The sequence below is a fragment of the Struthio camelus genome, chromosome 21 (genome assembly GCF_040807025.1).
Source record: "Struthio camelus isolate bStrCam1 chromosome 21, bStrCam1.hap1, whole genome shotgun sequence".
Taxonomy (NCBI): Eukaryota; Metazoa; Chordata; class Aves; order Struthioniformes; family Struthionidae; genus Struthio; species Struthio camelus.
This window is the reverse complement of record NC_090962.1, coordinates 12,871,617-12,896,926: the sequence shown is the minus strand read 5'-3', so window position 1 is coordinate 12,896,926 and position 25,310 is coordinate 12,871,617. Positions and strand designations below refer to the sequence as shown.

At 59.4% G+C, this 25,310-nt stretch overlaps 2 protein-coding genes across 8 annotated transcripts; both read left to right on the top strand.

Moving 5' to 3' along the window:
- The first annotated feature begins 4,385 nt into the window (after positions 1-4,385).
- Positions 4,386-18,690, top strand: NBL1 (NBL1, DAN family BMP antagonist). Of its 7 annotated transcripts, none has more exons than XM_068916121.1 (4): positions 4,386-4,658; positions 16,823-17,017; positions 17,187-17,298; positions 17,582-18,690. In XM_068916121.1, the coding sequence occupies exons 2-4, from the start codon at positions 16,848-16,850 to the stop codon at positions 17,837-17,839; spliced, it is 540 nt and encodes a 179-aa protein (XP_068772222.1). In that variant the 5' UTR covers positions 4,386-4,658; positions 16,823-16,847; the 3' UTR covers positions 17,840-18,690. The 7 variants fall into 7 exon arrangements, with proteins under 7 accessions (XP_068772222.1, XP_068772221.1, XP_068772217.1 ...); XM_068916120.1 differs by lacking the exon at positions 4,386-4,658 and adding an exon at positions 9,708-9,727 and having other exon boundaries at positions 17,582-18,684; XM_068916116.1 differs by lacking the exon at positions 4,386-4,658 and adding an exon at positions 10,990-11,091 and having other exon boundaries at positions 17,582-18,684.
- Positions 18,691-19,689: 999 nt separating this feature from the next.
- Positions 19,690-25,305, top strand: HTR6 (5-hydroxytryptamine receptor 6). Its single transcript, XM_068916147.1, has 3 exons — positions 19,690-22,368; positions 23,213-23,485; positions 23,836-25,305. Exons 1-3 carry the CDS (start codon positions 21,646-21,648, stop codon positions 24,253-24,255), a joined length of 1,416 nt encoding a protein of 471 aa, XP_068772248.1. The 5' UTR covers positions 19,690-21,645; the 3' UTR covers positions 24,256-25,305.
- The last annotated feature ends 5 nt before the right edge of the window (positions 25,306-25,310 follow it).

Here is a 25,310-nt window from a genome sequence, read left to right as displayed (position 1 = left end):
CACTCAGTGCAATTTTGTAGCTGTTGAGATGGCTCTTAAGGACTTTTCTTCCCCACGGTTAAGATGCTTGCTGCCTATTGTCCGTGTAGCACAAGCTGCAATTACGGGTCTGCTGAGACAGAGAGAGAGTGTTAGAGGTCGACACTGAGCTTTCCCTTACTTAAAGCCTGTTCTGCCCTATGGAGAGCACAGGCAGATGGGAAGAATGACAACAAATCCCTCTCCAGAAAGGGGAGACGAGAGAAAGCAAGTTGCGCAATGTTTGTTTTTAAAACCATGCCAGAAAAGGAAGGGGGTGGACTAAGGGGCAGTCTTTTAAGTTTAGAGAGCTTGAGAAACTCCTTGCCTTATTGAGCAATGGGACTGGGATTTGGTCTGGGTGCTCCAGGAGTCCTGCACCCGCACATCCCCTAGGGCACTTGTGTACGGAGCCTGCACCCTGAAGAAACATGTTGAGCTGTGCCCAGAGTCAACAGAAGCTGAAGAGGTAGCCTAGAGCAATGGACTTGTGAAACAAAATAGCTTTAATGCCAGAGCAGCATTAAAGACTGTCAAAGCATGATACCATCCAGGACCATTGCTTGAGCATGTCCTTGTTTTTCCACCTCCTCCCTTGCCGGACTGCATTCATCAGTCAAAACAGCTTATTGGAAACAGGATCTCTTTCTTTCTTCCCAATTTCGAATCATTTTATCTGGCCCCAATTTTTAATTTGAACTATGTACTTTGGAGCCATAGCTCCTCTGTGGTTTGGAAAGTGTTTTTATTGAGTTCTCTGTGTGCGCTGCAATGCTAGCAGTCTGGGAAGCCAGTAGGTTCAGCTGGAGAGAAGAGCATCAACCTGGGCAAGAAACTGGAGACTAAAGCAAAGTGGTTGTGGTGCTCTGAAAACAATCACTCTCAATGTGCAGAAAAAGCCTTAGTTAGTGCTATGTGTTTTGGCCCATGATGACGGGTGCCCCTTTCATTTAGCGTCCCTGGTAATTATAAAATCAGATGAGTTGTCCCTCTCTGGTGTGCTCTGCTTTCGTTCAAATATGACTTGTCGGAGTTAGTTCTTACTTAGTCTGATCTGCTGGGGACTGTGGTCCTTCCTGACCCTGGAACTCAAAGGGAATTGATAACTGTTCACAATGTGTTATTTACTGCTAGAGTGCGAATGCTCAGAACAAATTTTCTTGCTCGTTACTGCGAAATTCACTAGTGTAAGCGTGGAAATTTTTTAGGTGGTCTTACACAATTTTACTCTACAAAGTGGAATTTAAATTTTCTCATTGTTCTTTAAAGGGGGTAAGAACTGAATGTTTTTGTTTTTCACAGCTGCCTTCTTGTTGTCGTTTGCACTGTACATATGTGTATACACACACACACACACACACACACACACATGCATAACTAGCACATAATTCGTCTGTACTTGTTTTGGTTTAATTAAAATTGTATTATTCAAAACCTATTTTTGAACCTGTCTGTATAAGCTGTGCAAAATATCTCCTTTTGAGGACAAGTCTCCTGTTTCCCTCTATGGGAATGAGACCATACTGTTCCCAACTGAGGTTGGAATAGGAATGGTTTCCTGCTGCTTGATTTCTAATTACATAAATGGAAGGGGAAAAAGTGGAAATTCTAAGTACCAAAAGGCATGTTAAATTTAGTGTAATACACTCATCTGGAAACTATCACATTTTTCCTTCTTCTTAAGCCTGCTGAAATCATTGCCTCGACTAACTGTAGCATGATTTGGACCAGTACCAAAAAGTGCAAACAAGATAGGCCTCAAAAAGTCAGGTGTCCCTACCCAAAACTTAATGGGACCTTTTAGTGGACAAGTTACTGTCTCACCTTGGTGCAATTTTAGTAGGAAATTGGTAGGTATAAAGTGAATAAAGAAACCATATCTCTGTCTGGGGGAAGGAAAAAAAAAAAAAAGAAGAAGCTGTTTGCTAAATAGAACTGGTTTTGAACGTTTAACAACTCCCTGAGTGCTTGACTGGCCACAAATCTGACTCTTAACAGCTTGATTAGATGTCTGCTGAGGCTTTGAGATGAATAAACAAGTCATGGAAAAGCAGAGACTGCAGGAAAAAAAATATCAAGCTGCTTTTCTATTGTTTATCTGAGTTCTTCATGTTTGATCAAGATACCGTCATTTCTTTGTATTTCAATCATGCCTAGGAGCCCTAGCCAAGATCAGGACCTTGCTGTATGTGGTGCTGTACACACAAATAAAAACCAGTCCCTGCCCTGGAGAATTTACAAACTAAACAAATGAGATTAAGGGTGGTAAAAGGGTTTATAATTCCCATTTTAAAGATGGGAGGAACTGTAGCCAAGGTCAATGATAAGTCTTGGAGGGAATGTGGCATGCAGCTGAGACTCTAATTTGAGTCTTGAGCCGTTGACTCAATCAGCCTTCTTTTCTGACTCTTTTTTTGCTTGGCAGGTCATGGAGTCTCAGGCGAAAGCTGCCCACTTCATAGTCTGGGAGACTCCAGAAGGGTATGCTCTGTAACCGTTTGCTCCCCTGACATTGCCCCAAATTCTTCCTAGCAAATCTCTAATGAGCTGGCAATTCTGTTTTCTTGTGCCTGAAGTGATTGCTTCTAATGAGTACAAAACATTGACGTCCTCGATATTGACTTCAGCGTAAACCTGAGTCTGGAAAGGAGATAAGGTAATAAAATCTGTTCCCAATTCTGTGTATTACAACCACATCTAGGAGCCCTTCTCATGGAATAGGATACTGCTGTGTTAGGTACAACGTAAGCATAGTACCAGAAGATGGTCAGTGCCTTAGCAGATCGTAGTCTTAAATAGGAAATTAGGTAACAGATACAGGGAGAGGGAGGAGATCAAGGGGACAGTATCATTCAAGTAGTGGAGGCGCAGTGGTGATAGCGTTAGTGTTAACTCTTCCAGAGGGTTCACAAGGGTGATTCTCCAAAGGAAAAGGCATTGGTTTTCCGGATGTTTTCACTGAGTTCTCCGCAAGCTTCTGGAGCAATGCAGAAGAAAGCGCGAAGGTACTGGCTTTCAGAAGCAAGCACCTGGCCGGATGACTGGACTCAAAGAGGCTGTGGTTATCCTGATAGTGAGAGATGGGCTGGAAATGGTAGAAAGAAGTAGAGCTGTAGCTCTTAGGCTTTAGCTAGAAAGGAAAGGCTAGTGGCAGAGCTGGGGAGGACGTGCTGGGACCACCACTTCTTGCAGCAGTGTTCTGAATCAGCAAGGCATTGCTGACCCTTTCTCTTGCTCTGGGCTGGCTGTGTGTTGTTGCTTTCCCCCCACAATAGGCGCATCCTGACAGTAGGAAATAAACTAACTTTTTCTTTCTCTTCCTTGTCTCCCACCCCACCCCTGCCTTTGTAAACGGGACTGGTGTGAATTTTGGCAGGCTGGCCCCAGTAGGCAGCTGTATGCAATGCGTACTGTGTCTTAACTGCTCTGAGAGTCCAGTGTATAGGCCACCCACAGTGAAATGCTTAACTGAGATTGAAACTAAACGGGAACAGAGTTTATGGAAATTCAGCTGTGGATTGCTGTTTCTCTTGTGACTTCTGGCTGTCAGCACTTAGCTGTACAGCAATGCCAGCTATTTGGAGCTGGATGTTCCTTGTGGTGGATACTCACCTCCTGTATCTTAAAAAGATGCTGAGAAAGTTGTTGGTGGCTAATAAATCACTCTTCATCTATAGTCTTTATTGGTACTGCTCGTAGGGACTCCAGCTCTGGGTTAGGAGTGTCTTCCCCTTCCTAGAAACAGTCATGCCCTTATCAGTTCAAATTCAGTTCATAAATCTCTTCTTGTATGAAGGAGTATGTTTCTTTTTAGAAGGTCTAGAGGATATTCTTCCTCCCCCTCAGTGCTGCGCTTGACCTAGTGACTAACAGCTTAACCCAAAGCCATTGCTAATCCCATGAGCCATGCATTCCCTGAGGATTTAGGAGTCCAGTTGGGATAGAAGGTTTCTAGCTTCTAGCCACCGAAGCGCAGTGTCATTCCCCGTGGAACAATGTGCATTTTATAGGCGGATTCATAGTCGGCTAGACTCAACTCTGGCTTGCAGGCTAGGCCCTGAGGGACAGTGCTTTGCTACTTGGAGGACAGTAATGGCTCCTATAATTTACCCTGCTTGCTTCCTAACATCCCTGGTATTTTCAGAGAATTTTTAAGAATTCCTAGATTTGTACTGCCGTGGGTATGGCATCCTCTGCCAATCACATTTTTCACCCTGACTGAATCTCCTGGGAATGCAGACTGCTAGATGATGACCTCAGGAATGTGGGCTGTATTGGGTCTAAGGCACGGACACTCCCCCTCTCTCTGCAATACCCAAGCGCTTGCGGGATGGCTTTTATCCCCAGCCCTGACAAGGATAACCTGTGACCCTGAGCAAGTTATTTAACCTCTCTGAACCCCAGTTTTCTCCCCTGTAAAATGGAAGTGATGATACTCTCTCCGCTTGGTTGCGGCTTTGAGACCTGCTTCATTCAGAGGTAAAATTCAGCTCTGTACTGCGAGCTAGCATATATTCTGGGACCCCAGAGTTCGCTACCCATCTGCGCTGGATTGAATCTCACTCCGCAGTTCACAGAATACTTTGGCTTCTGCCCTTCGAGGATACCAGCAGAACAATGTGAAGGTGTGCTTTGGAAAGGTGAGTGGTACTGCACTTTCTTAGCACACTTTCATTTCTTCCGGTCACCTGCTTCTCTATCACCGAACTCCTGGGCCTTCTTTCCAAGAAAGGATGCCATAGCACAGAGCAGTAAGGGAGTAGAGAGAAAAGGCTGTGGTTATCAGTGGAATAAGGGGAAAGAGGCTTAGGCTAAAGGATATATGTGCCGTGGGTTACATAGTCTGTCTCTCCTTAGGGGTCTCTTTCTAGGTTCAAAGGTTGGCTGAGGCCACATGAAGAGAAAGTCATTTGGTGTCCTGATGGTCCCCACGTTTGATCTGCAAGAGCACAGTGCTCTAAGGTCTGTGGGTGCCGTGTCTCCCTCCGGAGCCAGTACAATGCCTAGTGTTTTTGTTATTTTCATTAATAATCTGGAAGGAAATGTAAAAATGGTGCCTGATTAATAATTGCTACTTAGTGAGATACTCTGAAAGTGAAAAAGGAGCAGTGTAAATTTTAATACAGTCAAATGTGGAATTCAGTATCCAGACACAACGAGTGCAGATCATACCTAGGCACTGTAGGACTCCATTCTGCAGAAGACTTGGGTGGGGGGTTATGGTTGGTAAGGGACTAAGCACCCAATCTTCACTGCAAAACAGAGGCCTGCACCAACCCTTGAACAAAGAGACAGACATCAGGAATGTGTGTTGGGAGAGATTAGATGGCCAGGTTAAAATATGAAAGAACCTTCGTGGAAGGGAAGAAAATGCAGGAACTGAAGGATTTGCTGACAGAAAGAGGCCTAAGGAGAGGCAATGGCTAGAGGCTGAAGCCCGACCCATGCAGACGATTAGTGAGGCACTGAATGACAGTAGTGCAGCCGGGACGAACTAGCAAAGGAATGGGTGGATTTCTCAGCTCTCGGTGTTTCTGGAGCTTTTCTGGGAGTCCCGTTCTATCCAGACAACGAGTTTCTGTGCTCCACCTGGGAGTAACAGGGTGAAATCTAATGACTTGTAACACACATGGATTTATATCAGATGATCTAACTGTTCCTGTTGGCCACAAATTCTCTTAAAACTTCTGAGGCCAGAAAGGTTGACTGCATTGTTCTTGGTCTCTGTCCCGTGGCTTAATCTGGTATGAACTAAAGGCAGAAAAGTTTCAGCTCAAAGACCCTGTTTGTTAGACACTCCCTGAAGATGTCCCTGGCGTGGTTCTCAGATGTAAGACGACCTATTTCTATGCCGATCGTTACTGCTTTGTTCTCCCAGCTCCTCCCTTTTGGATTGTTTTCTCTTCCTTGGTTTTGTTTGAGGGAATGGCGAATGGTGTGTGCTCTTTTTTTTTCCCCCTTTTTGTTTTTTTTCCCTTTTTCCGGGCATGGGGCCCAGTTTTTGTTGTATTCTCTCGGAAGATTACATGGTTTCGTAGATAATCTGTCAGGAGATGGGGTGTTTCGTATGTCAATAAATACATCTTTGAATGATAGATGGATAGAAGCCGAGGGCTGGGATCGCAGGAGCGTCTGAGGGCTGGGACTGAGGTGCGCTGGAAGGACAGTACGGGAAAGTCTGCCTAGTGGCGCTCTCTGCACTGAACAGAGACCATGAATTTACTGGATTTTTTAAAGCCTGAGAAATAATTGCCTTGAATCTTTGAGAACATCCTAATAGGGGACACGCTTGTGGGAGGCTCTAGTTTACTATCTGCTAACATGTGGATTTTATATCCATATTAGGAATAAATAGAGGTAGGCTGGCAGTTTGAGAGAAGGTCACTGTGACTCCTCTGAGCACAGGATGAGCCTATAATTATTTAACTGAGGCTTCCCTCGTCTGGCCCATGAAGTAGTGTTAACTCTTGTCATGCATGGGAGCAGCTACCGAGGCAGTCGCTACTCGTGGGACTGTTAACAAAAATTAAAAACGGGAAATTGGTCCAGTGCTAGCACAGATCTGTTGGCGTGTTCAAGAAAGCAGGGATAAGCTGAAGACTCCTGGCCGTGTCCCCGGGCAAGTTACGTTCAGTTCCTCATCAGCTGCAACAGTGTTATCTGCTGCGCGTACTCAGAAGTCACGATCCTGCTTCAGGGCAGGAGGAGAGGGAAGGGATGGAAGCAGACTTGTCAAGGTCCCACATATCTATGAGTTTATGAACCACGCCCTCTAAAATATGAAAATCCTGTTATCACCTTAAGGTTTATATTTGCATTTATCTTCTGTGCGATGGGGAGAAGGGGGAGCGGAGGAATGTAATCTTCTGGGGAACACATCCATTCTTTCACCTCTGGTGCCTTCATTTCAAAGAAGCTGAAATTCTCATGTAGTAACAGGACTGCAGAAGCAGTTCTGACTTTGAGCGCTTTTCCTAAAGGCCAGGGAGTTTGCGCAGGAGCCTCTCTCCACGCGACCGCAGCGCAGTGTTGCTCTGGGCTGAGTCACCCCGCTTCAGGCGGGTGCTGGTTTCCTTTCGGTAATGTGCAAAATGTTCCCTGCGCACATGTGTGTGTTCTAAGTTTGTACTGCTGGTTGTCAGGCCGTAGGCGCTGCGGTGCCAGAACCGTCTCTAAACACATACAGCACCTATTGCGACTTGGCCCCGAGCTTGCCTGGGGCCTCCGGGCAATGCCGCAAGAGAAATAATTCATCTAATACCGGGTTCTGAGCGAGTGCAGCGAGGGGAAGGTCTGCAGCCAAAAAATAAGATGGTTATCAGAGGGGGCTTAGCCGGTTGTAATGGAGTCGGAGGAAGCCGGTATTTCTGAAGGAGAAAGAAAAAACAGTTTGAACTCTTAGGAGAGAGGACACCTGCAAATGAAGCCCCTTCCCGGATAGGAACTGTCCCCGCAGACGTGAGCCGAGCAGGGGAAGGAGCATGCGTGACCCGAGTTGCTGGGGAAGAGAGGGAGGGAGGGAAGAAGGGGCCTGGGCAAGGTGGAAAACAAAGCGATTAAACACACTTGGACTTGCTCGGAGATGGGAGGGGTACGCTTTATATACATATATATATATACAGATAAATATATATATACACTGCTGCCCCAGGGCCCTGGACCGTGTTGGCGCTGCACTACCGAGAAACCACTAATCCCAGGCGCCGAGGGGAGGGGAGGGGGCTTTCGCGGTCTCTCCCGTGCGCTCGGACCCCCGTTGAAGGCAAGGCTGATGGGATTAGAGGAAACAGCTGGCTCGAGCCTTGCCCTGCGGGAGCTCGCGTTCGCAGGGCTCGCGCGGAGAGGAGCGCCCCGCTGCCGCGTCGCATTCCAGGTCGTTTGCTGAGCCCAGATGTTTTCAGACGAGCTCTGTGATAAATCCTCTCCCTCCACTACCGAGCATGGTGCCTGGCAGCCAGGCCGGCCCCTGGATCTTGGTTTCTACCCACGGTCAGGCGAGCTGGACTTTCAAGCCAGCTGGCCAAATTATCGCTAGGACTCGTGCCCCTCCGCCGTGCCCGTGCGGAGGGCTTCGGCTCGGGGCTCAAGCCTGTTATCCCAGAGCCGCGGCCCACCGGAGGCCACGCGGGCCAAATTCCTCCAGCAGCCGAACCCTCTGGCCGCCCCTTAACTTCTGCCTGCGCTATGCAGGGTGGGTTGACCGGGTGGTCTGAAAGAGCAGCGAAGTGCTTTTGGTGCTGCGTAGTACCCGCGTGCCTTGGGTGAGCGTGAAAGCCGAGGAGGAATGGCATCCGGCTCCGTCCTGGCTCTGAGATGCTGGGGCCGTGCTGATGTACGGGGTCGCCCGCTGGCACCGTGGGCGTTCGTCAGCAGGCCCGACACGGCGAGGGAGGGAAGCTCCCGCGGACCCGAGAGCGGGTTTCTGCTGGGTCTCAGGGCGCCGAAGCGCCGGGTAGGAAGAGCGTGAAAACGCCGCTGAAGTCGGCGAGCAGGGGCCGTTCTGGTGAAGACGGCTCATTTCCTGCTGATGTTGCCTCCCTGTTTTTGCTGCCGCCTGCTCCCATCTGCGCAGCGGCTGCCTCTAGCCCCTGCCTTGGCCAGCCTCTGTCCAAACGACATCTGCAGGCATCAGGCCTTCGCTCCTCGTTCTGGCTGTGGTACTGCCACGGGGGAAGGGGAAAGGGTTGGCCCAGGCCTTCGACAGCCTCTCAGCAGCTTCTTTATCCTGCAGCCGGATCGCTCTGTCGTGCAGCACCTCTCCCTGTTTCTCCTGACACCAGAAAACCTGCACTCTGCTCCTTGCGCCTCCCCCCCCCCCCCAAGATTTACAGATTGCCGTGTTTCCCTTCTCTGGTGTTTGGCTGTTTACAGTACGGGGACTCGAATGAATACAAGGAAGCAGCGAACGAGCTGCGTGCTGGCTCACATCTGGGCATGCGGCTTGGCGCTCCACTCGGGATAATCGCAGCCCAGGGCCGGGGACCGGCTGAGATCCCACCGGAGTCGTCCAAACACTGAACCTCGGACCTGGTACCCCGGGGTGGATTTCGCCTGAATGCCCCCGGGCAGTGGCGTCGTAGCTGGCCGTATCTACACCTTGTTTTGCTTTGCTTCCTCCATAGACCCAAGAACTTGCTCCCGAGTCTCTCATGTCTCCTTTCTCACCCGTTACGTTCTATGGGAAAAAATAGCCTCCTGGGTAGGAGCTCACTGCTGGTTGTCCTGGTCGTGAGAAGCAGGTGGGTGTCAATCCGCAAAAGCCCAAGTTCGACTGGATGATAGATGCCGGGGTGGGGGGATTAGGGTTTCGGTTCCCGATCGGGGCGCGTGGTTGGGGCCGTAGGCTGCTCCGGTGTCTGTTGTTGGCCCTTTGGAACCGAGCGCAGTTTGGGGCCAGGTAGGTTGTATCCAGTAGGATAAGAAAGTGTTGATGGAAGCAGGTTTTTGCCACCCTGCTTGTTTCTAAAATCCTGTTGTCCTGGAGTTGGAAGGAACCAGGCAGCAGGAAACGGTTCCTTCGCTGGCAGCCTCCAGCCCCTTTCGGCTAACGCCCAGCCCTACAGCTTGCTTTCCCAGCTTTTCCCCAGGACCACTGCCAGTGCACTACCAACCCTTCTCAGCACGGCTGTGGCTTTCTTACCGTCTTCCCTTCCTGCTTTTCTGATCTCTCTACATGCAAATCTTTACAAAGCTCATCCAAGCCTTGCAGGTATCTTTGATTTGGGTGGTGCTGTGCCAGTGTTTAATGTGGAGGCCTCTATTGCATTAATTGCATCTTTACAGAAACAGAGGCTTTCCGGTCTCCAACAATTATCTTAACTGAAAGCGAGTGATGAATGGGGTTTCACTGGGATTGCAAGTGGCTGCTAGATTTTTAATGGGAGAGAGAGAGAGAGCGAGAGAGAGAAGAGTGAGAGAAAGAAGAAAGAAAAAGAGAAAAAGACAAGGAAAGAGAGAAAGAGAGAGAGAAAGAAAGGAAAGGAAGGAAGGCCAGTCAGAAAGAAAGCAAGCAAGAAAGGGAAGGAAAGCAAGGAAAGGAAGGAAAGAAAAGGAAAGAAGGCTAGAAGAGAAAGAAAGAAAATGAAAGAAAGGAAGGAAAGAAGGAAAGCTAGAAAGCCAGCCAGAAAGAAAGTAAGAAAGCAAGGAAGGGAAGGAAAGCAAGAGAAGAAAGAAAGAGGGAAGGAAGAGGAAGAAAGAGGGAAGAGAAAGAAAGAAAGAGGGAAGGAAGAGAAAGAAAGAGGGAAGGAAGAGAAAGAAAGAAAGAGAAGGAGAAAGAAAGGAAGGAAAAAAAGAAAGCTAGAAAGCCAGACAGAAAGAAAGAAAGAAAGCAAGGAAGGGAAGGAAAGAAGAAGGAAGGACGAACGAAAAAGAAAGAAGAAAGGGAAAGAAAAGGAAGGAAGGAAAGAGAGAAAGAAAGACGAAAAGGGGAAAGAGAAGGGAGGGAGGGAAGAGAAAGGAAAGAAAGAGGGAAAGGGAAGAAAAAAGAGAAAGCGAGGAACCGAGAGAAAGTGAAAGAAAGGAACGGAAAGGAAAGGAAACCATCCTCTGCGGGGTTCAGAGGGAACCTCGCCCGGAGCCGGCCCGGCGGCGGGAGCCGCCGCTCGCAGGGGGCGTTTGCGCCGGGCGAGGCCAGCGCCGCACCGGCACCGGCACCGGCACCGGCAGCGGCACCGGCACCGGCACCGGCTGCGCCCGGCCCGGCCGGCCGCGGGCACCGCCGCCTGCCCGGGGCCGGCGCTGCCCTCCCTCCCTCCCTCCTCCCTCCTCCCTCCCTCCGTCTCTGCCCTCCTCTCCCTCTCCCCCCCAACCACAACCCCGCGCCGCTTGTGCAATCGCGAGCGGCGGGGCCGGCGGCACCGCCCGGAGCCCGGCACCGGCGGGGGGGGGGGGAGGCAGGGAAGGAGGGAGGGAGGGAGGGAGGGAAGGAGGGAGGGAGGGAGGGAGGGAGGGAGCCGCCGCCCGCCCCGCGCCTCCGGGGGCCGCGGCGCCGAGGATGCGGCAGCCGCCGGGCACCGCCGCCCGCGGCCCCGGCTGCGCCCCCGGCCCCCCCGGGATGCGCCCGCCGCCGGCCCGGTGAGTACCGCGCTGCCCCCGCAGCGCCCAACCTGCTGCTCTGCCCTCGCCCCTTCTCGCTGCCGCTTTTTCTCTCCCCTTTCCTTCCCCCCAACCCCAAACGGGCCGCTTCGCCCGCACCCCGGCGTGATTGATGGCCGGGGAGGACGAGACCTCGCCAGGGACAGAAATCAGCCGCAGATGGGGTGGGGGTCGTGGGGGGGGGAGCTGCCTCGCCGCCGTGCAGCTCTCCGCCGCGCCGCTTCAGCGCCAACGCAGCGCCGGGCGGGGGTGTCCCTTACCCGACGCCCCGGGAAACAGCGCGGGCATCGCAGAGGGAGGAAATTTTCCTGATGGCTGGACAGGAAACTTTTGTTACTTGGGAAGTTTGCGCTGAAGATGAGTTTACGGCCGTACACCCTGCGTACAGTGTTTGCGCTCGCTGGAGGGGTCATATCTGACACACCGGTACCTGCTCCGTGAGTAATAGCACCGTACTCCGGCTTATACAGCTATCTGCGGCACTTGGTGTTTCTTCTGTACGATAACCGCCCCGCTTCCCAGCCGAGGCGCCGGGAGGGCAGAGCGTGACGGAGCTCGTTTTCAGGCTGCGTTCACGTTGGTCCGGGCAATCCCTTATGCTTTAACACGCCTGCTGGCGTTTGCCTTCCCCGGCACGCATGCCCTGCTCCGCCGTGTTAACGTTGGCGCCCAGGGTTCGCCGTGCCCACTTCCAGATTCAGCCTGTGCCAAGCGTACGGGGGGTTGGGGCAACATAGCTTGGCCGTACGGGTCCTTTGGGGGAAAACTGGCACCGCGCTGAAGCGAGCGGCAAAGATCCTAGCGAGGCTGCGAGGCCCGGATTTCCCCGTGCGTTTTTAGCCTGAGAACTTAACGTCCTTTTTTGGCACGCCCGACATCAGTTGGATGCAAAGGGCGCTTCTGCTCTTTGAACGCAGTTTCCCATCTTGAAAAAAGCAGCTTGCCTCAAAAGTTGCAAACCGCAGGATGGGAAATGGCATTTGCCTTCGGTATAAAAATCCCGAGCGTTTGCAAACAGCCCGGAGAGGACTCCGGGATCTTGGCTTGACCCCTGTGTGCCTGAATTACAGCTCGGGTAGTTTGTGGTGTTGCAAAGGGGGAGAACGAGCTCATCCTCCCCCGGACCCAGCCGTCTCTCTCGAGCAAGGAAAACAGTCAAGCCCGAGGGAGTTGTGGGTGCCCGGGAAGCGCAGGATCGGGCCCCAAGCCAGACTGCTTTTAAAGTCGCCCTCAAGACCTGCCCGGAGCGGAGCAGCCGGGATCCCGGCGTGCCTTGGCCTTGCCGGGGTGGTGTTTAAGCTCGTCTGGTCTTGGGGAACCTGCCCGAGAAGCAGGGCGAGCGCCGGGGCGGCTGCTCGGTGCCGTTCCCGCTACGCCGCTCGTGATGCCTTCGCCCGTGGCCCGCCGCGCGTGGCGGGGCAGCCGGAGCCGGGGACTTGCTCGAGCCCAGGGCCTGCTGCTCCTGCGCCTTTTTCCTTTTTGTGTTTTTTTTTTTTCCTTTTTTTTTTTTTTTTTAAAGCCTGCTGGAAAAAAAAACTTCCTCTGGAGCGGCCCAGGCTCAGAGATCCCCTGCTGCAAAGCCGGGAGCAGCGCGCCGGCCGGCGGGCGGGCGAGCAGGGGGGGTTTCCAGCGCTGCGCAGGGCAAAGACATTTCTCAGCCGCTCAAGTCAGACCTTTATAAACGTGAGCAGCTGATAAAGCCCCGCTCGGCGGGGCGGCCGCGCGCGGGAGCGAGGGGGGCAGTCCCCGCTCGCCCTTGCCCCAGACCTTTGTTTCTCGCGCGGTGCCGTTTACGGACTGAGCGGCCCGGGGCGGTCGGTGCCGGAGCGGCGGGGCCGTAAATTCGCTCTGCTGGTGGGAACGGAGCGGCGCTGCTCAGCCCCCGCCGGGGGGGCTGCTCCCCTCGTCCGAGCCGAGATTTGGAGGCCCTGCGGGGCCGTTCGCGCTTTGGTCGCTCTCTCGGACGTGGCTCCGGCCTCCTTCGCCGCCGCCGAGAGGAAGAGCGACAGGGCAGAGAGGGGGGAAGCTCTGCAGGCGCGTCCCGTTTTCGCTTTGGCCCCGGTTGCCGGGCCCGATCGTGCGGTTTAGGAGAGACCCTCGAAACGTCAAGCGGAGGGTCCGGCCCCCGGCGCGCCTGGGAGCCACCGAAAATACCGACCGGGCTGCTCCGCCGCTGCTTCGCCGCGGGAAGCCCCTGGCCCTGCGGTGCCACGTCGTTTTACGCTTCGGCGGCGGCGGCGGGACGGTCGATCGCCCGGGTGAGTAACGCAGACGTCGGCATTTCCAGCAGCAAAGCGGGAAGGGGCTGGTGCAGTTTAAAGCGGCGACAGATTAAAAACGAAAAGAGCAAAGGGAGCGTGCAAGAGCGACGCTGAAGTCGAGGGGAGGCGCGCGCGCTCGGTTTTGGCTGCGGATACGGCCCACGCGGCTGGAAAGGGAGATCCCAAGCCGTCCCGGGAAGAGGCACGAGCCTGGCGGCGGACCCCTCTCTCCTCTCCTCTCCCTGCCGGTGGCCGGGAGGCCGATGCCGCGAGCGCAGCCCCGCTGCGGCGGACGCGCCTTGGCTTTTTTCCTGCGACTTTGGTGGCGAACGAGGGAGCAAGCTGAGAGCGAGCCTGGTTGGCGTTTGGGGCGGCTCCCGGCGGCGCCTGGGTTAGGTTAAAAAATGAATAATCATCATCCTCATCATCATCATCATGATGCCGGTGGCCACTGTTTCCTGGAGGTGCTTTTGCCCGCTTGCAGTAGCGCTGGCTGGGAGGAGGGCGAGCGGCGCCGGCGGGAGGAGCGGGCCCTTCCCAGCGGCGGCGCGGGATTGCAGCCGGGCCAGGAGCAGGAGGGGAGCTGCGCAGGGGGGCCGGGGTGGCTGCGAGCTGCCAGGTGCTCTGGGGACGCGGGACGGGGCCCTCGAGGCATCGATGCTGCGAGGAGGAGGAGGAGGGAGGAGAGGGCCTGGCGCCCCGCGGCCGGCCGGAGGCGAACGGCTCCGGAAAGAGCGCCCAGCCGCGGGGCGCTACGGCCCGCGTGGGACGGGGCCGCCCGGGAAAGCCCGGGGCGCGCGGGAGGCAGCCGAGCCTCGCTCGGGCCCAGGCACGCGAGCTGAGCCTCGGGCTGAGACGTCGCTCGCGGCTGCGGCTGCGGCGAGTGCGTCGCGCGGAGCCGTTCTCAGGCCGTAGGTCGCTTTCGAGCGACTCTCGCGGCTAAAGGAGCGTGGCTTTTTCTCCCCAGCTGCGCCGAACGGGTTTCTCCAGGGCTCGGCGCAGGCCGGCGAGGCCGGAGTTTAAGCTCCCGGTGTACTGAGCTGGCTTGAGGTTGGGGCCGAAACGGAGAAGGGGGGGGGAAAGGCTTCGAAAACGCCGCGCGGCTTTTCTCTCCTTCTGCTTTATTTCCGTGGCGCGCTCGGCTCGCTCGCTGCCCTCAGCAGTTGCCTCTAGGCGCGACAAGCGCCTCCGTCTCTTCCCTCTCCCCGGCGGTTCCCTCCTGGCACCGGCCGTGTGAATTCGGGGCAGGGCGGGCGCGACAGCGGAGGCCCCGAAAGCATGGGGCGAGGGGGGGGGCTTTGCAATTTTTTTTTTTTGCAACCGAACGAAAAACATAAAACTGCCGAAGCTTTAGCTAAAAGCGGCTTTCCAGACAGGGGAAAGCGGTTGGGGGGGGGGGGGGGACAAAAAAGGAATCGTTTTGGTCTCTGCTTTTTCGGCCCTCCGCCGCGGCCCGGAGCCGGCCCTGCCCCATTCGGAGGGCTCCCTCTCCCGCGGCCTGCGGGGTCACGAGCACCACGTACCTGCCTCTGCGGGGGGGCGGGGGGGTTTAATGTCTTGGGCAAAATTGCAAGAGGAGCCGGGATAAGAAAATATATAGAAATCTCCCGAAGTACTCGAGGTAAGGCGGCCCGTCTCCACCTGCAGGCTTGTCTTGTGTTACGCTGTCGACTTCCCTCTGGAAGAAGAGGGTTAAGAGCGATCGGGTCTCTTTTATTGTGTTTAATTTCCCTCCAGAAGCGTTTGGTTCCCCGAAGGGCTGGGAGCAGCTGGAGGCTGGGCGGGGGGAACCTCGAGGGTCCCCCCTCGAGCGGGGGCCGGCGGCTCGGGACGTGCCAGCGCGCGGGCTCAGCCGTTGGGTTTCTCCTTCAGCTGGGAAAGGCCTTGGGCACCCGGGTGGCGATAGCAGTGGGGGGGGTTGGGGTTTTTTTCCCCCTTCCGGCGGCGGCGGGGGGAGCCGGGCAGGGGCTTCGGGGCCGCGGGGAGGAGCGCGGGAACGGTGCGGTTCCCGCGCTCAGACCCCCCTCTCCCGCGGGCCGAGGGTCAGACCCTGGCGGCGGCGGCTGAACTTTCGGCTTGGAAAACTCCGACTAGGAAGGAATTAAAAAAACAAAACAAACCCGCCCAGTGCCCCAGCGCGGAGAAGAGAAAGAGGCGCCTGAGCGCGGGGAAGCGCTGGCTCCCGGGGCCGGGGTCAGCGCCGAGGAGCACCCGCTTGCTCCTTTAGGGGCCGCAACGTGCAGTCCGGCTCGTCGCGGAGGAGCGCGCGCCGTGCCTTCACTGAAGCAGGAGGTTGCAAACCTGCTCGGGCGCCTCGTCTCCCTTTCCGCCTTCCCCTCCCTTCGCAGCCGGCGGCGGGGGGAGAAGGAGCACGGTGCTTTTGTCTCCGGCCCCGGCGGCGGCTGGCAGACGAGCGGGTTCAGGGGCAGCTGCGCTCCGTCGCGCGAGGGGGACATGCCGCAGGTGCGGAGCAGCCCGTTTGGGTCTACACGCAGAGAAACCTCGGGGGGGGGGGGATGAAACCAAAAAAACCATCACCCCCCCCCCCACCACCTTGTCCGGGCAGAAGGAAATCGCCCTGCAGTCGGGCGCGTGGAGGTGAGCTCGGGCGCCGACGCCGCAGGATGCCCGCTCCGCGGATGCCGGGGCGAGGGTGCCCGGCCGCGTCTTGGGATGGAGGACGCGGCAGCGCCCGTCTCTCGCCCGCCCCTCTCACCGAGGACAGGTCTGGCGGCCGGCCCAAGCGGCTGGGGCTCCGGGGCAGCAGAAGCCCCTCCAAAACACAGGGCGGCGGCCCTCTGCGCCGGCCTCTCGCTGGGACGCCATGCATGCCGCTGCAGAAAACCCGTCCCCCGGTTGGTGCCGTGCAGCCCGGGTGCCCGGCCTCCGAGGGGGGTGGCCGCCGGCCTGGCCGCGGGGTTCGAAGGGCTCTGCGCCCTGGTCGCTCCCGCGGGTTTCTGGGCCCCGGGCGGAGGTCGCCGCGCTCGCTGCTGCCTCGCAGCGACACCTGCTGCGCGCTGCCAGGAGGGAAAGGCCGTTGGGCCCTGGGCCAGAAAAGCCGTCGCTTTGCTCCGGGAAGGGCTTGCTGCGAGGCCGGCTTCGGCCCCCGAGGTGGGGGAAGAGGCGGCGGGGACGTCCGCTCCCTCCCCGAGGGAAAGCGTTCCTGCCGTCCGCGACTTCCCCAGCCCGGCTCGGCCCGCGGCGGCGCCGCTTTCTGTTTTCTCCCGGCCTTGGCTGGCAGATGGCAAAAGGCTCCTGCGGGCTGCTCCCGCTGGCGCAAAGCCCCGGGAGAAGCGGTGCCGGGGGGCGTCCGGGTCCGCCCGCCCCGGCGCAGGAGGCGCTCTCAAAGCAGCGTTGCGGGCAGCGGCTGCGGAGGGAGATGGGGGATGGCGAAAGGGCCCAGAGCCGCCCCTCTTCCTCCCTGCTGACGCTCTGCTCTCGGGCTTCAGTCGTAGGCTCTCGGCGCAGCTGGCCATGATGCTATGGTTGGCGGTGGGCGCCCTCTTCCCAGCGCTGCTCCTGGCTGCGCCGCCCCCCATAAACAAGCTGGCCCTCTTCCCGGACAAGAGCGCTTGGTGCGAGGCCAAGAACATCACCCAGATCGTGGGGCACAGCGGCTGCGAGTCCAAGTCCATCCAGAACAGGTACGGGGTGCCCTCTCCGCGCTTCCCATTCGGCGCTGGCGCCGGCGTGGCCGCGGGCACTGCCGCTCGCGCGGGAAGCCGGGCGCAACGTCCTGCCTCTGCCCGCCGCAGCAGGAAGAGCCGGCACGGGCCCTGAGCCCTCGTCTCGTCCTTCCTCTCGTCTTTGCAGGGCCTGCCTGGGACAGTGTTTCAGCTACAGCGTCCCCAACACCTTCCCCCAGTCCACGGAGTCCCTGGTTCACTGCGACTCCTGCATGCCAGCCCAGTCTATGTGGGAAATCGTGAGTACCCCTGCCGGCGCCGCCGTCCTTTCTGCAGCCCGGCGCGGCGAGGGGGGGCGCGAACCCTTCTCCTCCCCCGCGGGTGGGCGCCACGGGGTCTCTGCAGCTCGTCCCCCGAGCGCTGCCGTCCCGCAGAGCGGCTGTGCGGGGCGGCGGGGGGGAAGGGGTTCGTCTCCCGGGGTAGCGAGCCGTCGCTGCTGGTTTGAGGAAGTACCCCGAGCGGGCGGGACGGCGGTCCGGGCGCTGAGCCGGCCGTTGTCCCCTGCCTCCTCCTCCTCCCCAGGTGACGCTGGACTGCCCGGGCAACGACGAGATCCCCCGGGTCGACAAGCTGGTGGAGAAGATACTTCACTGCAGCTGCCAGGCTTGCGGGAAGGAGCCGAGCCACGAGGGAGCCCTGTTCAACGTCTACCTGAACGCGGAGGAGAACATGCCCGCCGAGGGTCCCAGCCCCCATCACTACGCCCACCACCAGCAGGAGGTGGAAGACCCTCCGGCCCCCAGCCGCCGCCACCACCACCAGGAGGAGGGCGACGAGTGACCCGGCCCTCGGGGACTGTCCTTGCAGCCGGCAGCGGGAGGGGAGAGGGAGGGTCGGGGGGGGCGGTGGCGTCTTTCCTTGTCTAATAGCGACTACCCTCACGCTTTGCTCCCCGCGGCGCCCGTCTCGGGGCGCGGGCAGGGCTGGGGGGGGGGCGGCGCGCGGACGCGGGGCTGGAGCTGCAGGGCGACGAGAGGAGGGTTGGTTTCCAAAGCAAAACTACTTGCACATAATAGTAATAATATATTGAGAGAAGCGGGAGCCGGGGCGGAGAGCGAGAGCTGCGCTGGGCTCTCCCGGGGCGGGGGGGGCCGTCGGCAGGCTCCCGAACGCGCCGCGGGGTCCTGGCCGAGCCCCCTCTGGGTTGTTCCCCTACGGCTCTTGCTTGGGGTGGAGGAAGGGGGGACGCAGCCTCCCCGCGCTCCTGGGGGGGGGGGGCTGCCTTCTTCCACCCGCCCGCCCCGGGGTTTGGGGGGGGGGGCAGTCTGGGCGCGCTGGGGACCTCCTAGCGCTTGCTGCACCCTCCGTCCCCCCCCCAACCGGCCTCGGGAGCATGTTGCCCCTCCGGGGCTGCCGCGGTTTTGCTGGTGCTCGGCGCCCGGAGGCCCCCCCCGGGGTCGGAGGGGGGGGTCCGCGGCGGCGGGCGGACGGGGTCGGGGAGGTGCCTCCTCCTGCGGGGCTGGGGGGGGGGGGGCGGCCCCGGCCCCCTCCCGCTGCCCCTTTCTCTCCGCTGTATAAAGCTGACTTCTTCGAGCTGCCGGCGCTTGTAAGCGATGCCCCCCCCCCCCAAACTCCTCCTTTTTACAGGTTTTTTTTTTTCCCCCCCTTAAATAAATTAGTTCTGACTGACTCCCGGTTCTCAGCGCTCCGACGGCCGCCTGGTTGTGTTTTTGGGGGGGGGGTAGGCTGGCACTACGGCCCCCCGCACCTTCCCGCTGCCCTTCAGCTCGGGAGGAGGAAGAGGCAGAGGCTGCTAACGAGCGAGCGGGGCCCCAGACGCCCAGCGGATGAGCCTGCTTCAGGGTTACGGTTAGGTTGAAGGGCCGGCGGTGTCCGTCCCGTCCCCCCCTTGCGTGGGAAGCGCACGGGGGTCTTTGTGGTGGGGGTCCCCCAACCTTCACCGGCTCTGTTGCCACTAGGTGACACTCTCGATCCAGCCCGTTTGGCGGCCTCCAGCTGCTGGTGGCCTCCGGGGCCGCCCCGAAGGCGAGCTGGGAGCCGGACGGGGTCGCGGAGGCCCCGGCGCGAGCGAGGTCCTGCCCGAGCTGCAAAGCGGCTCTGGACGGTGTTTTCAGGCTGCGGAGCGTCCTCCCGAGGCGAGGGGCCCCTTTCGGCCAGCCGGAAGGCAGGAGAAGGTGGAGAAACCGGCGCCGTCGGCAAGCGCGGGGGTGACGGGCCCCTGAGATGAGCGTCGTTGCCGGAGCGGGCGCCCCGCACCCGGCCGGGCAGCACGGGGCAGGCGAGACGGCACCGCCCGCCACCACCCCGCTGCCAGCGCGGGGGCCTCTCCCCGCCGGCGGGACCGGCGAGCAGAGCTGCAGCCGCGTTCGCAGGGGCCCCGGTCGCATTCGGCCCTCGTTCCCAGGCAGGAGTTTTAACCTCGGGGCTTCGAGCCGTTTGCATTCGCCTTGCCGCCAAGCGCACCCAAACCGACCGTGCAAAAACCTCCTGCCCACCCAGTCGCGGCGGCCACGGGCCCGATCCAGCCCTTCTGCCCTGCAGCGAAAGCAGCGGAGGGAACCGGCGATGCTCCCAAGTTGGGGTGCAGCCCGGGTGAGCAGGCACGACCCCCCCCCCGCCGCGCGCGGGCCCAGCCGGCCTAAATCCGTGCCGCTGCAGCGCTTCATCCTCGCCGGGAGGCTGCTGCCGCCGCGCGGCCTCGCGGGCTTTCTTGCTTCCTCCCGGCCCAGATGGGACGAGGAAGCGAGGGTTCCCTGGGACGAGCGCTTTTTTTTAAAAGGAAACCTCCCCGCTGCCATCGGCGCCTGGCACGTGTGCCGTGCCCTGGGACGCCTGCCAGGACGGAGGCATCTATCTATATATAGATAAAAATATCTATACGTATATATAGACAAGTTTCCATTCCCTCCCTGCTCTCGGGTTCAGGCCCCGCGTTGCGGCGGGGGACAGGCTTGGCCGCGCTGCTGCCGCGCTGCGGCCCTAGCAGATGGCGCTGGGTGCCGCCGGGCAGGGCTGGCCAGGCGCGCGGCGGAAAGGTCCGACGTCGCCGCCGGACCCTGTTGGCCCGTCGCTTGCTGCCGCCCTGGGCGGTGAAGGGTGCGTCGCTCCGTGGCGGCGGCGGGGAGCGAGGGATTCGGGGAGGCGCCGCGCGGGGCTGCCTGGCTCTTTAAGGCAGAAACGGGAACTCTCTGGTTGCCACTTTGTGGAGTTTAGCCCAAATCCCTGTTTCCATTAGCGCTTCGTTTCATCTCCTCCTCCTCCTCCCCCCCCCCCACCCGCCCCACCTCTTCCGAATCGGCATTTCTGCATCCTTTTCTGTGCATCGCAGAGAAGCAGGTGAAAGTCTGGCCGGCACCTGGGCGCACACGCGCCGAGCGCACCTCTGGCTGGGGAGAAACACCTCAGGGTGGCTTCCCACGCTCCTGCGTGTGGCATCTCCCCCCCGCCCGCCGCCGGGCGAGCTCGGCCGGGAGCCTCCCCGTCCTCGCCGCAGGGCTGCTCTGCTCTTCTTGCTGTCTCTGGCTGCAGCAGCAGCAGCCGAGCTGGGCACGGAGCAGCTCAGGAGGCCCCAGCGCCCCGGGGACGGAGCCCGGCAGGTAGGCAAGCCGGGCTCGGGGAGGCGAGAGCCGAGCAGCCCGGGGACCAGGGCATCGCCCGCATCCAGAGCATCCCAGGGACTGGAGCATCCCTAGTGTCGGGAGCATCCAGAGCATCCTGGGGAACCAGAGCATCGCCCGCATCCAGAGCATCCCAGGGACTGGAGCATCCCTAGTGTCCAGAGCATCCAGAGCATCCTGGGGACCAGAGCATCGCCCGCATCCAGAGCATCCCAGGGACTGGAGCATCCCTAGTGTCGGGAGCATCCAGAGCATCCTGGGGACCAGAGCATCCAGAGCATCCCGAACGTCGCAGCATCCTGGGCATCCCGAGCATCGTGGCATCCTGGGCACCCCGAACACTGTGGCATCCCGAACATCGCGGCATCCTGAGCATCCAGAGCATCCCCAACATCACGGCATCCCAAATCTCGCAGCATCTTGGGCATCCCGAGCATCGCGGCATCCCCAACATCATGGCATCCTGGGCATCCTGAGCATCCAGAGCATCCTGAACATCGCGGCATCCTGAGCATCCGGAGCATCCCCAACATCGCGGCATCCCAAATCTCGCAGCATCCTGGGCATCCCGAACACCACGGCATCCCCAGCATCACAGTATCCCGAACATCGTGGCATCTCCAACATCGCGGCATCCCGAACATGGCGGTTTCCTAAGCAGCGTGGCATCCCGAGCATCCCCGGTGTGCCCCGCCACATCCAGACTCACCATCCAGGGACACCCGAGCGCGGGGGCATTTGCAGGGACGAGGCAATGTCTGGCTGTGAGTAACGGGGAGGGGACGGGTGCTCTTGCCGATCGGCTCCTGGGAACGTCACTCTGCCCCGACTGCCAGTGAAGACGGGGTGGGGGGGAAGAGAGGGAGAGGAGGAGGAGAGGAGGAAGGAGGACACCGAGGGAGATGGTACTTCTTTCCCTGGAGCCCGCTTCGGCGATGATCACCTAGCGCAGGACACGGCCGAGAAGGTCCCCCCAGCTCCGCCGGCAGCCCTCCCGCCCGGCTCCTCATGGAGGGCGATTTGGGGGCCCCCAACGCCAGCGCGCTGGGGGAGCGCTCGCTGCTGGCAGGGAGCAGCTGGGTGGCCGCTTTCCTCTGCTTCATCATCCTGCTGACCACAGCCGGGAACTTCCTCCTCATCCTCCTCATCGTCACCCAGCGCTCCCTGCGCAACACCTCCAACTACTTCCTGGTGTCCCTCTTCATGTCCGACCTCATGGTGGGGCTGGTGGTCATGCCCCCGGCCATGCTCAACCAGCTCTACGGCCGCTGGGTGCTGCGGGGTGACTTCTGCTCCCTCTGGTACGCTTTCGACGTCATGTGCTGCAGCGCCTCCATCCTCAACCTCTGCGTCATCAGCTTGGACCGCTACCTGCTCATCATCTGCCCCCTCAAATACAAGCTGCGCATGACCTCCTGCCGGGCCCTCTGGCTCATCCTGGCCACCTGGACCTTGGCCGCCCTGGCCTCCTTCCTGCCCATCAAGATGGGGTGGCACGAGCTGGAGTTCGAGGCCCGGCCCCCGAACGTCACCTCCCGAGGGGAAGAGGACCAGTGCCGGCTGCTGGTCAGCTTGCCCTACGCCTTGGTGGCCTCCTGCCTGACCTTCTTCCTGCCGTCCGCGGCCATCTCCTTCACCTACTGCCGCATCCTCCTGGCCGCCCGCAAGCAAGCGGTGCAGGTGGCTTCCCTCGCCTCCAACGTGGCCGCCGCCGCCGAGCCCGCGGCCCAGGTAACCCGCACGCGCGCGCGGCCGGCTGCTCCGTGCCCGGAGCCTGGTTCCCTCCCGCTCGGGGCGAGCGCCGTCCCGCAGGGCTTCAGCCATCTCACCCGCCTTCCCGCCCTCGGGTAGCTCTTGCCCTCGGCCCGTGCGAGACGCGTGGCGGGGAGGGAGCGGAAATACTCGCAAGGGTGCGGTTCTGGAGGGCGCCTCGTTTCGAACAGCCGGCTTCGGCTTTTGTTAGCCCCGCGATGGCTGGTTAAACCCGGGTTTGTGGGGTTTTCTGCTTTTTTTTAAGAGCTGAAACGTGGCTGCGCTCGGGGCTCTTTGTGTTTCTCGCGGAGAAGGCAACCGCCGCGACATCCAACAGCTTTCGTTCCCTGTAACGGGCTTTGCTGACCTCACATCCGACAGGGAAAAGGCAAACTTGGTTGCCTTCAAACACCGCCAGTGTTACCTTTTACACCGGGCTTTGGTCTCTCTTGGGGCAGGGAGCCGAGCGGCGAGCGGGGGCCTTATTTAGTTAAGGCAGAAAGCCGAGATGGTCGTTTCACGCTCGACTGCAAGAGCGGAGAGCGGACGGAGTTCGTTACGGCGCTGGCTGCCCGAGATGTTTGAGATCCTGCTTTTAGAAACGTAATTAATGTGCTGCTCTAATCAGCAGCGGGGAGGGTTTGGGGGGTCTCTGTTGCGTCCCGTTAGGAAACGGTTTCCGGCGGGGTGCGTGTGCGTGTACGTGTGTGTGCGTGTGTGTGTGTGCGTGTGTGCGTGTGTGCGTGTGTGCGCGTGACCCTTCTGCCCCTGCCAGGGGGGAATTTAATGGAAATAATGTGGGTTTCTTCCTGGTTTTTTGCAGGATTTGCAGCAGCGAATGCCGCTCTGCTTGGGTGGGAGGCAGGGGCCGGCGGCGGCCGGCGGCGCGGGGAGCCCGGGCGGCCGGGCTGCCTCGCCGCCCCGTCCCCCGCCGCCGGTTTCCCGCGCGCCGAGCCAGGCCGCGGCCGGCGGCGAGGGCAGGAGGTTGGCCAACAAGCACAGCAAGAAGGTGCTGAAGGCCAGCCTGACGCTGGGCATCCTCCTGGGCATGTTCTTCGTGGCCTGGCTCCCCTTCTTCGTCGCCAACGTGACGCAGGTAAGCCGGCCACCTTGCCCCCATCCCTCTTCCAACCTCATCTCCGTGTCCGGGCCGGTTCCCTCTTCCCCCGTGGCCCCGGCGCCTTCCGCTCGCCCGTCCCAGCGCGTGTGGGTTTTTCCTTAGCAAGGGCTGGTTTTCAAAAGCATTTCGCTTCGAGTCCAGCCGGGTTCGAGTTGAGACGCCTGCAGGCCGTGCCCGAAAGCCTGTGAGACCAAAGCTGCCGCCTCCCCGGGGAGCACCAGCGAGCACAAAAACCCCTTCGAAAGCCAGGGGTCCAGGGCGGGCCTGGGAAACCACCGGGGACGAGGTGGGAGAGGCTGCTAATGCTCGCTGTGTCCCCCCGCCAGGCAGTCTGCGGCTGCGTCCCGGCGGGCTTCTTCGACGTGCTCACCTGGCTCGGCTACTGCAACAGCACCATGAACCCCATCATCTACCCGCTCTTCATGAGGGACTTCAAGAGGGCCATGGGCAAATACCTGCCCTGCTGCCGGCGCGCGGGGGAGCCCAGGCCCAGCGCCATCTCCCTCTCCATGAGGAACTCCAACAGCGGGCCCCGCGCGGCCACGTCCCTCAAGAACGTCCTCACCCTGCAGGCCGAGACCGACTCCGCCGTCTCTGCCGGGCAGGCGAACGAGCACGGCTTGCTGCCGGCCGGCGACGGCCCCCGGGCCCTCCCGACCCCCAGCGCCCGCCTGGTGAACCTCTTCGACGGCGAGCCCGCCGACGGGGAGCTGCGGCGCGGGCGGCTCGGCACCCCCGTGGCCTGAGCGGGCCGCCCCGGAGCCGGCGGCAGGGTCCGGTTGCGGACGTCCACGCATGGGGCAGGATCTCCCCGGAGGGCGGACTTGCCCCCGAGACTTGTTCTCGACGTCCTCCTTGCGCCAAAAGCGCGTCTCCGCCGAGCGGACGGCGACGCTGACGGCGACGCTTAGACAGTGCGAAGCCACGTTTTCACCGCCGAATCCATCCGCCTTGTTTCTCCCTCTGTCCATCCCACCTCTGCTCGCTGGTGCCACTTCCTCGTCCCCGGCTGAGAGCTGTGAAGCACCACCGAGGTGCTCCCACGTGCTGATCCGCGCTCGAAACGCCGAGGCTACGAGCTTTTACTGACCCCAAGGAAAGCAGCTGCGGCCTCTCTGCTCCTAAAACGCAGCGCAGCCCAAGGACGAGGGACGAGAAGCTCGGAGAGGTGTCCCGGCGCGGGGCCTCGGCTCCCCTGGGCGGTTGGAGACGGCTTTCTCAGGACCTTTCCGTTATCAGGTTCGTCTGGACCTTGCACTTCGGGCCCTTTCGCCCCTGCGTCTCCCCGAACCTAAACCACGGGCAGGTTTTTCAGCTTCCACTCGCGCGGCTCAGCGGAGCCAGTCGCTCTCGCTGCGCAAGAGAGGAGAAACGCTGGAAACCCGCCGCGGTGACTCACGGGCGAGAGGTTCGGGCTGGTTCAGTCCACAGAACATCATGTCCTCTTGGAGCTGAATTTCCTCGCCCGAGCTGGAGCCTTTCTGTCTTGGCTGCCTGAGCAAACAGTGCAGTTGCGACACCCTGAAACCATCGTGTTTAATCATGAACAGCCTGCGCTACGGGGGATTAAATTTGATGCAAAATGTTCAACTCTGCTTTTTGGATATTCAGCAAGGGTGTGGGTGTTCGACTTGGTTGGGGCTGTATGGGTATCCTGGCAGGAGTGAGGAATGAAATAAGCTTCCCGTTAGCTTTCATCCTACAGCTTCCTATTTTTGGCGTGAGACCATCGTACTTGGCTCTGAGAATCCCTCAGTTTTCAGGGTGTGCAATTAGAAAACATGCTTTTTTTTCTCCCCAT